The sequence below is a fragment of the Betta splendens genome, chromosome 2 (assembly GCF_900634795.4).
Source record: "Betta splendens chromosome 2, fBetSpl5.4, whole genome shotgun sequence".
Classification (NCBI taxonomy): Eukaryota; Metazoa; Chordata; class Actinopteri; order Anabantiformes; family Osphronemidae; genus Betta; species Betta splendens.
In genome coordinates, this window is record NC_040882.2 from 12,199,140 (window position 1) to 12,210,037 (window position 10,898).

Consider the following 10,898-nt stretch of genomic DNA (forward strand, 5'->3'; position numbering starts at 1 on the left):
CAAATACATCTATACAAACAACATCGTGAAAATTTTTCAAATTTACAAAAATGATCACTCCAGTTTAATTCATGTCATCATCTATACACCTGCTTTATGGCAAGAAGAGAGATAAGTGCATGCTGAGATATAAGTGTATGTAGCAGCACAGAGGGCCAGTAGGCTCTGTGCAAAGGGAGGAGGTTCTCTTTCTAACCCTTGATTTGTGTGGAGATAGATAACCTTTATTCTTGCTCCCAACTAAATTAATTCCCATATGTGATTTATATGAATGTATGTTTATGTGAATGTATGTTTACTAGAGAAAGTTTTGTTCTCTCTCAAGAACAAAATAACCCACTCATGGTCCAACAAGTATTGTTTTTTTTGACACAATGCAATGTTTGCATTTACTACATAGTATGGTTTTGGGATATATGTTACAGGTGGCAGTATGAACTGTGCTCATCTCTCTGCAATTTCAAGCAGACACAAACATAAAACTACAATATTGAGTCATCTGAGTCCTGGGGTCAAGAGTTAAACAGCTACGATCATATATATATATATATATATATATATATATATATATATATATATATATATATATATATATATATATATATATATATATATATATAGTACAGTAAATGAAAGGACACATATACAGCATGCACACAACCTTTCTCCAACAGAACTAGACTCTCACTACTACATGTCACACAGAGACACTGAGGAACCAGGAGACCAGAACCCAAACCCAACATAAAGACGTTCAGTGAATGTGGTGTTGAAGGTGTGAAGGAGGATCAGTTTGTCAGAGGAGAGACTGTAGAAGGACAGAGAACCAGCAGGACAGTCCACATACACAGCTACTCTGTGAGATTCAGAGGAGGAGATAAATGATTCTATGTTATTGTGAGAGACATAGTAACCAACATCAGAGCAGATCAGTTTCCAGGACTGATCATTGCAACCCAACACACAATGTCTACTGTACCCTTTCCTTTTGATTCCTCTGTAACTCACTGATACATCAACCCATCCTCTCCACTCAACCTCCCAGTAACAGCGACCAGTCAGACCATCACTACACAGCAGCTGAGTTTTCATGTCAAACCTGTCTGGATGATCAGGATATGACTGATCCTCCTTCACATGTGTCACCTTCCTGTTGTTGTCAGACAGTTGTAGTTTTCTGTTCACTGTGTTTGTGTCGATTGTGAGTTGAAAGAAATCTGATGGAAAGAACAAGACACAATCCAGCTGCAGTTATTGATCTATCATCAGTTTGATGATGACTCATTACAGTTTGAAGATGGTTGAATGTTGCTGATCTCTTTAAAAACACACTTACACTTCCTCAGACCTGGTCTCAACCATCGGACTCCACAAGGCTCCACCCTGAAAGAAGGAGGAGGTCAGAGACATGCAGACATGAACATTACATGGCTCTAATACACACATTGGTTTAGGATTGTGTTCAGATAGAGGCGTGTCAAAAAGTAGCTCATACAAGTACACTATTTGTATACTTGTTTTAAACTAAAAAATGAAAAAGTATTTATAAAATATATTTAAGCGATCAAGTATACTTGGTTTCTGCTTACAAGTATAACAAAGAAGTGAAGTTTTTTTCATCCAGATTTGTAATCATACTCAACTATACTTGACTTAAACTGACAAATATAAACAAAAGTCTAAATATGTTACATGTAGGTGATTGAGTTATGAGTTAACTGAATGTATAAGGCAGGAATATTATCATGACAAAGTAAATGTAGTGACATACTTTGTTCCAAGAAATACCTATAGAATACAACAGAGTGCCCATTTTGGATTCAAATACAAAAGTTGATATATGTAGTCCATAAACTAAGGTAGTGGATCTATTATAGTTATGCTCATAGCTCCATCAGTATTTATTTAATTCATTTGCATTGCATTAGTTAATTCTATGTGTTTCTGTCTTTTATCTTGATCTTTAGTTATTTCTCAGTATCATCATTAGTACCAGCATCATTTTACTCTGTTACACGCCTGATTCTTTGCTCTTTCATTCTCCCTCATAAGAGCTTTGGTTTTGTTGCCCTTTAACCTGTAATCTGTTTTTCATGATAATTCTGGCTTTTGTTGGATTCAAATTGGGGTTATTGGCCTGGTACGTAGGTCACCATCCTGGAAAGCAAAAGGTTGCCAGTTTAAACCCAGTTGAATCCCATTCCAAACATGACATTATTTGCCCTTACATGTTTTACTCTACCTTTAACTGATCATTAACAGTAATAAACTATTATTAAATATTCAGATTTCTTTTATCAGACACTGTGGTTGTCTCCATACCTGAGAGTGTCCAGTCTCCAGTGTGGATCCTCCACTCCAGACAGCAGCTTCTCTCCTGAGTCTCCTGGATGGTTGTAGCTCAGGTCCAGTTCTCTCAGATGGGAGGGGTTGGAGCTCAGAGCTGAGGCCAGAGAAGAACAGCCTTCCTCTGAGACCAGACAACCTGACAGCCTACAAACACATAATACAACACAAACAAACAAAAGTTTAAATAAAATTAAATTTAATCTGATCTTATCATCGGCAATGTGACAACAATTAGGCTCTGAGAACTGGAGTCACACACTGACAAACCTACAGTGCAAATTTGTTAAATTGAAGACATTTATCACTTTTGAAGATTAAAAAACACAGGTCAGGCTCAGAATATCTATATTTAAGGTTTGTGAGTTTGAGTTCATTCATCATCATTTATACCTATTATAAACTTTTAAATACTGTGTTTTCACAGATTTTTACTATATAATGTATGGCAGTGTGACAATGCTACTTACTGTACAGTATGACAATGTTTCTAACCTGAGAGTTAGAAACACCTGAGAGTTAAAACAATACAATAACTTGACCTGACCTGAGAGTCTCTAGTTGACAGTGAGCACTCTTCAGTCCATCACACAGTAGCGCCACTCCTGAATCCTGCAGGTTGTTGTTACTCAGGTCCAGTTCAATCAGACTAGAGGACTGAGAGCTGAGAACTGAGGACAGAGCTTCACAGCTTCTCTCTGACAGGTTGCACGCACTCAGTCTGAAACACAGATATGAACAATGTAGGAAATTAGGAGAAGTAAACCCTTGTGGGAGATGCTGTTTTGTTGCTCTGGTTGTTCCTGTGGGTCATTGGGTCATTGGCGATCAATTAGTTAAAGTTTTGTTGTTTTGTGACTGATGGAAAAGCAATGACCATTCAACATTGCCTAGTGAGATTTTATCTTTTCTCTTCAAAATTTTGAGTGTTGTGTTTGTGGACATCTCATATTACATATCATTTTACAGGTGTTGGGGAGCCAGATGCTCAAATGGTCCCTAATTAACCAGCATATAGATGAGCCATCATATGCCTAAATGTTGCCTGCATGGAAATCTTCAGACTGGTTTTAGGGAGTTGAAAGAAAGGGATTTCAAACTTAAGCACCAAAACCAGGCACCAGGCTGCAGAACCATACCTGGCTCCCCCAGTGAGGCGTCTGGACTCCCTGCTGACACAACTCTGACCACCCATCTACTCCCATCAACCCGAAAGGGAACCGCCAGCTTGATTAGCCTGTCCCGCTCACCGCTGCTGCAACCTCACAGATGAGGATCAGCCGATCCCAGCGCCATCACTGCGACCCACACCTGATTCGGACCGCAACCGTGCAGACACGCAAACCCATCACCAGTATTGAGCAATAAAACAGAGGCATTCTTTTGTCCTGTCGTAAAAAGGGAGGTGAAATGCTGCTGCATGCTGTGCTTTTTGCTAGTTCTATTTCACATTGCTTTGCACACTTCCTGAGTGCCGGACACGTGTGCGCCATTCAAAGAGTTCACAGATACTGCGGCACAGCTGCCTCTGTGCAGTCTCACCACACGCCTAAAGGGGGGCACGCTTTCTTTCATCGCTCTCTCCCACACACACACACCCACACTCACATACTGTACATACGCACGCACACCCATCTTAGGTAACAAGCACACATATACTTTTAGCCAAACACACCAATTTATTAATTTATTTTTTGCTGATTTATTTGAGGTATTGTTGAAAAACTTATTCATCCCAGAGGGAAATTGTTTTGCACACTTTTGGTTGCTGTCACAGGTAGAGGTACACACAAGGGAGTAGCGGAGATTTAAAAAAATAATGGTAACACACACACACACACACACACACACACACACACACACACACACACACACACACACACACACACACACACACACACACACACACACACACACACACACACAGTAGGTAAGAAATTGTATTGGCTATTTCTTGATAACCCTGCCCCACCCTGGTAGCAGGGTGGGGCACCATTAATAATTATTAATAATTAATTATCAGTTTCACTTAATAATTATTATTAATCATTAAATTAAAGGAATACACCAATATCATTTCAATAGGGGTTGAACACAAACATTGAGTAGTATTGAAGAATGAAGAGACCATCAGATTCTTCCATAATTTCTATGCAGACAAATTATGACATATTTCTCTGCATAAAGTCGCCAGGGCATTGTTGAAGTTGAAGATGATGACGTAAAACACGTAATTCGCAACTGCTCGTGGGCTCACAAACTACAACTAGTGCTTGCTGGTTTTCTCGGTACCTGCTCCAGCAATGGTCAGGCTGACCATTAATATCGGCCAGCCACATATCGTCACAGAGACTCTTGAAACGGACAACCGTATTGTTTTTCCAGCCACTAACTGCAAATGAAGAAACGGAGAGGGCTTTGGCTAAATGCAGAATCTGTGACTTTCGACAAACTGTCTGCTTTGATTCAAAACAAAAAGCTGCTAAATGACTTAGAAAGAGTGTCTTCATTCGAACACACTGTTAAAATATAACCTCTTGTTAAAAGCGTAGAGACGTTTTTACACATTTTGGCTAATAAAATGTACAATATTTATAACACAACTTTCTTTTCAGCAGTGCACTAAACACAATTTTTATACATAGTTATAAATACTTTATTATAGCTAATAAACTAAATTATAAGCATAATTGGTAACTCCAGTCCGGAGCTATAATCCCAATTATAATAATTTATGTTACATATAAGCAGGTTTTGTGTTATCACAAAACTATTAAATGACACCGCTCAGCTGTAAGTGGTCTCTTTTTCAGAATGTGGAACAAGATTGTTCATCAAACTTACAAAATTCTAATATTAAAAGGTTTACACTGATTAGTCTCTTCTCTCAATACATATCTCAAATGTCCAATAAATATGCTCATATATTTAAAACAATACAATAACTTGACCTGACCTGAGAGTCTCCAGTTTACAATGAGGACTCTTCAGTCCATCACACAGTAGCTCCACTCCTGAATCCTGCAGGTCGTTGTTACTCAGGTCCAGTTCTCTCAGACTAGAGGACTGAGAGCTGAGAACTGAGGACAGAGCTTCACAGCTTCTCTCTGAAAGATTACAGCTACTCAGTCTGAATAGAAAAATGTAAAGAATGGAAGTATTAGTGAGTTAAAATATAATGAAAAGCATTTTAACACAGAAATTGTATCTTCACACTTACACAACTTTCTTGGAGACCTTGACCACACCCAACAGGAACAGAAGACCATTCTCCGAAAAAGAGTATCTAACTGGGTCAAACACATCTAATTCATTTCCTGATGACACCAACATGAAGAGCAGAGCTGACCACTGGGCAGCAGACAGTTTATATGTGGAGAGACTTCCTGATCTCAGATACTGTTGGATCTCCTCCACTAGAGAACAATCATTCAGTTCATTCAGACAGTGAAACAAGTTGATGCTTTTCTCTGCAGTGGGAGACTCTGAGATCTTTTTCTTGATGTACTGAATTGTTTCCTGTATGATCTTTTTTTCACTTCTTAACTGTTTAATAAGGCCTTTAATGGGAGTCTGGTTGGTGTCCAATGAAAGGCCCAGGAAGAAGCACAGGAACAGGTCCAGATGTCCATTTGGACTTCGTAAGGCCATGTTTACAGCGTCATGGTAGAACTGTATTTCGGCATATTTGTTGGTTTTTGTTTCAGACTTCTGATATGTTGATTGTTCTTCTGACAGCAGATTGACTCCAGAGTTGATGAAGGTCAGGTGGACATGAAGAGCGGCCAGAAACTCCTGAACACTCAGATGAACAAAGCAGAACACCTTGTGCTGGTACAGTCCTCTCTCCTCCTTAAAGATCTGTGTGAACACTCCTGAGTGAACTGAGGCTGCTGTGATATCGATGCCACACTCTTTCAGGTCTGACTCATAGAAGATCAGGTTTCCTTTCTGCAGCTGCTCAAAAGCCAGTTTTCCCAGAGACTCAATCATTTTCCTGCTCTCTGGACTCCAGTGTGGATCTGTCTCAGCTCCTCCATCATACTTGATGTTTTTCACTTTGGTCTGAACCACCAGGAAGTGGATGTACATCTCAGTCAGGGTCTTTGGCAGCTTTGGTCTCTTTCTGGTTTTCATCACATCCTCCAGAACCGTAGCAGTGATCCAGCAGAAGACTGGGATGTGGCACACGATGTGGAGGCTTCGTGACGTCTTGATGTGGGAGATGATTGTTGTGGCCTGCTGCTCATCTGTGAACCTCTTCCTGAAGTACTCGTCCTTCTGTGGGTCAGTGAACCCTCTGACCTCTGTCACCAGGTCAACACAGCCAGGAGGGATCTGATTGGCTGCTGCAGGTCGTGTGGTGATCCAGAGGCGAGCAGAGGGAAGCAGGTTCCCCCTGATCAGGTTTGTCAGCAGCACATCCACTGAGGTGGACTCTGTGACATCACTCAGGGTTTTAGTTTTGTTGAAGTCCAGAGGAAGTCGACACTCATCCAGACCGTCCAAGATGAAAACAACCTGGAACTGGTCAAAGCTGCAGATTCCTGCTGCTTTGGTTTCAATGAAGAAGTGATGAACAAGTCCCACCAAGCTGAACTTTTCCTCTTTCAGCACATTCAGCTCTCTGAAGGTGAATGGAAATGTGAAGTGTATGTCCTGGTTGGCTTTGTCTTCAGCCCAGTCCAGAGTGAACTTCTGTGTTAGGACTGTTTTCCCAATTCCAGCCACTCCCTTTGTCATCACTGTTCTGATGGCTCCATCTCTTCCAGCTGAGCCTTTAAAGATGTCTTCTTGTCTGATTATTGTTTCTGGTCTGTCTCGGTTCCTAGAGGCTGTTTCAATCTGTCTGACCTCATGTTCATTGTTAACTTCTCCAGTCTCTCCCTCTGTGATGTAGAGCTCTGTGTAGATCTGGTTCAGAGGGACTGGGTTTCCTGCTTTAGCGATGCCTTCAAAGACACACTGGAACTTCTGCTTCAGCTGAGATTTAAGATGACGCTGAGAAGCTGGAGCAAAAGATCCTGAATGAACAAAAATATGATTCATAACAATTGAATTCTGCTCCACATTTAACAACTAAATTCTCTAACATCATTAAATGTGTAATTGTGTTTGTGATGTAAAATGTTATAAACCCTCTTACTGATCTGCAGACAGTCAGCCAGCTCCTTCTGTTTCATCCTCCTCAGGAAGTTCACTGTGATCTTCAGAAATGCGTCTCTGCTGCTGATCCTCTGCTCTTCATTTTCATCATCCAACTGCTCATCCTCCCTCTGACTCTCTAAGCATTTTGGATAATTTGGACTCAGAACCTTTTGCATCTTCTTCAGCTCCTTCTTCACAAATGTGACAATGTTTTCCTCCAGCAGCTGGAACAGAAACTATATGAATGACACATTCCAAGTAAAACCACGGAGCCAAACATCAGATTCATGTTGGACACACTGACAATTCACTGGTCTAAAAAGTGCAGCATGAGATTATTGTGAACACAACAGATGAACAGTAGTAGTTGTACATGTACAGACCATAAATATGGAGTTCAGCTGTGTTTGGTGCTGCTGGACAGACTGAGCACTGGGAACCTCTGAGCTCTGCTGGTCCACTCTGTGGAGGAACCATGAACAATGAGTCACATAGTGTGAGTCCACACACAGACACACACAAGGTAAAAGTCCATGAAGTGATGTTGGATGTGAGCAGTGAGTCGGAGACTGTCTGTAGGGATGAAGGTTTACTGTCACAGTCAATTGGTTCAGTCTCAGCAGCTCTCCATCATTGAACAAGGCTAAAGTTGTTATGTTCCACAACGTGACTCCGCCTGCCCTTAGTCATCACAGTCATCTGCCACAGTCATCCTTCCTGTTCCTGCTCCTGATTCAATGCACAAAGTGTTTCACCCCAAATCCAGCACCCTGAGACTTTATGCCAAGCAGAAGGAAACAGGCCGAGGATTAGTGAGCGTCAAAGCCACTATCCAGGATGAAACAACTAAGCTCCATGAATACATCAGGAAGATGGCTCCAACAGATGACATGCTGTGAATAGCTCAGGCAGCGGTAACCAGAGGAGAAGGGTAGAAGGACGAGGAACCCTCATGAAGGAACAAACTGCTGCATGGTATTTACCACCGGCAGGGCACCAGGTGCAGGCTGTGCGAAGATGCCCCTGAAACAATCCAGCATATAACAGTGGGATGCAAGACGCTAGCATGCAGGGCATACATGGAACGCCATAACCAAGTGGCCGGTATATACAATACAGGGACACATGTGCAGAGTACAGGTTGGGAGTCCCAAAGTCCAAATGGAACACACCACCAAAAGTGGTTGACAATGACACAGCTAGGAACCACCAAATACAGACTGACAAACTGGTAATGGCCAACCAACCTGATATAGTAGTGGTGGACAAATAAGGGAACAAGGCTGAAGTGATAGATTTAGCAATCCCAGGTCATAGCAACATCAGGAACAATGAGCACAAAAGATCGAGAAGTACCAAGTACAAAGAAGAGATAGAGAAGATGTGGAGTGTGAGGGCACAAGTGGTACCCGTGGTGATAGGAACACTAGGGGCTGTAACTCCCATGATAGAGTGGCGCCAACAGCTCCCAGGAACCGCTGAGATTTCTGTCTAGAAGATACTGCAAAGGACCTTCAAGTTCCCAGGCCTCTGGTAGAGGGGAAGAGCTTGTATATCCACACAGGGTTTCCTACTCCAATTGCTTAGGCACTGATTATCTAGGGTGTTTAGCAACCATATTCAGAGGGGGCGCAGTTGAGACTACTGGGTTATTGAGTGGAATTTACTAGAAAAATTAACAAAACTTCAAAAGAAAATACTACTTTTTACATAGACATTTAAATACTTTTACTTAAAAAAAAGTTAGTTTATTTTTATCAGTGTAAAGAAGTGAAATCAACAAGATGATTTCTTGTGTGCCTGTACTTAAGATTGTCAAGAATTACAAAAATAAATGTCATGTCTAAGATCTATTTTTTTTAGTGTGTGGAAAAACAGTAGTCTTCACTTACTGACAAAAACATCACAACTAAAGTCTCCAGTAGTAAATAGAATTTACTGTTGGAAGTAAACATGCTTTGACATATTTGACTAAAATCCTGTGTACATACAGATTTGATCAAAGATTAACATTTGTCCTGATAAGTTTAAGACACCTCAAACAAACTTAACTCAAACTAACAACAACTCACTTTGATTCCGATAGACATTTGTCTTTAAAAGTAAAAATAATGTCCTTTGAGTCAGTGCTCTTGCAGGACACACAGCTGGGTTCAGGGCCAGGTCCAAGTTTAGGTTCAGCTGATTCTTGTTTCTGATAAGACCTAAGAGAAAAACAACTTTAGTGACTTTCACATATTCAGTTAAATTTTCCTTTATGACCTATAAAGGGAAATATGTGATGGTGAAATATTAAAAGGTCTCAATCTTCATGTACACATGATACAGATTTGATCAAAGTTGAACATTTGTCTTGATCAGTTTCTTCCTTTTCCTTTTCAATTAACACTTCAAACTAACTCAACTCAAACAACAACTCACTTTGATTCTGATAGACATTTGTCTTTAAAAGTAAAAATAATGTCCTTTGAGTCATTGCTCTTGTAGGACACACAGCTGGGTTCAGGGCCAGGTCCAGGTTTAGGTTCAGCTGTTTTTTGTTTCTGATAAGGCCTAAAAGAAAAACAACTTCAGTGACTTTCACATATTCAGTGAACGTTTCTTTATGACCCATAAAAGGAGATATGTGATGGTGAAATATTAAAAGGTGTCTGTGATTTGGAGATAGAATCAGTCAGATGGTATTCGTCATCTCACCTCTGAGCTTTGTTCTGGCTCTCATGATCCCCACACAGCCTGATCTTAGAGGGAGGGGCTCCCTCCTCTTTATCCTCATGCTGGTTCATGATCCTGAATTTACATCCACATCAGCTCACACACACTTTTACCTTCATGTGGAGAAGAAACACAATGCATCAACAGTATTTACCCAGAACAGCAAGAACACTGTCTGACTATGGGACAGGAAAGAGCCTTAAGGAGGAAGGTGCAGGGTTAAACATGATCCTGAGTCCTCACGAGAGTGAATCTTAATGATAGAAGGGTTAACAGGCCTCCCATATTTAGAATCCTTCATCAATGACCAAATTGAAAGAGTCTAAATGTTAATAATAATTTATATTATATAGTATTTCTCATTCATTTCAGTTTTTCTTTGCACAGTAAACCATTTACTGATCAATAATAATAAACAGATTAAGTGAGGATCAAAACCAGCAGCTGAAAAACATTCGCTTTCTGTGTGTTTGTGTTTATGTACTGAATAAACAAAGTTCTGTTTTATCTGAGCATCATCACCACAAAGTAGAAAGATATGATTCATATGTTTACCTCATACATGACTGAAGTACTAGAGTAGTATGATTCTAGTATCAACAGTAAAAGATTTAAATACTCAGAACACCGATGCTGCATCTTCAATGCACAGTAGATCCAAAGCATTTTAATTACTGTATGAATTGAGC

At 40.4% G+C, this 10,898-nt stretch overlaps 1 protein-coding gene across 1 annotated transcript; it reads right to left on the reverse strand.

Moving 5' to 3' along the window:
• Nucleotides 1–599: 599 nt before the first annotated feature.
• On the reverse strand, nt 600–10,345 carry LOC114842981 (protein NLRC3-like). Its single transcript, XM_029129108.3, has 11 exons — nt 10,192–10,345; nt 9,916–10,047; nt 9,567–9,698; nt 7,878–7,956; nt 7,493–7,718; nt 5,567–7,370; nt 5,303–5,476; nt 2,894–3,067; nt 2,323–2,493; nt 1,337–1,383; nt 600–1,217 (listed from the first exon to the last, which is right to left on the reverse strand). The coding sequence occupies exons 1-11, from the start codon at nt 10,278–10,280 to the stop codon at nt 691–693; spliced, it is 3,555 nt and encodes a 1,184-aa protein (XP_028984941.1). The 5' UTR covers nt 10,281–10,345; the 3' UTR covers nt 600–690.
• Nucleotides 10,346–10,898: the final 553 nt, after the last annotated feature.

Excerpts from the sequence above, each read along its gene's own strand:
- LOC114842981 (XM_029129108.3), bottom strand. The coding sequence starts at position 10,280 with ATGAACCAGCATGAGGATAAAGAGGAGGGAGCCCCTCCCTCTAAGATC. Across the intron at positions 7,719-7,877 it reads AGCTGAACTCCATATTTATG|CTGCTGGAGGAAAACATTGT; the intron begins GTCTGTACATGT and ends TTTCTGTTCCAG. Across the intron at positions 3,068-5,302 it reads TGTAAACTGGAGACTCTCAG|ACTGAGTGCGTGCAACCTGT; the intron begins GTCAGGTCAAGT and ends TCTGTGTTTCAG.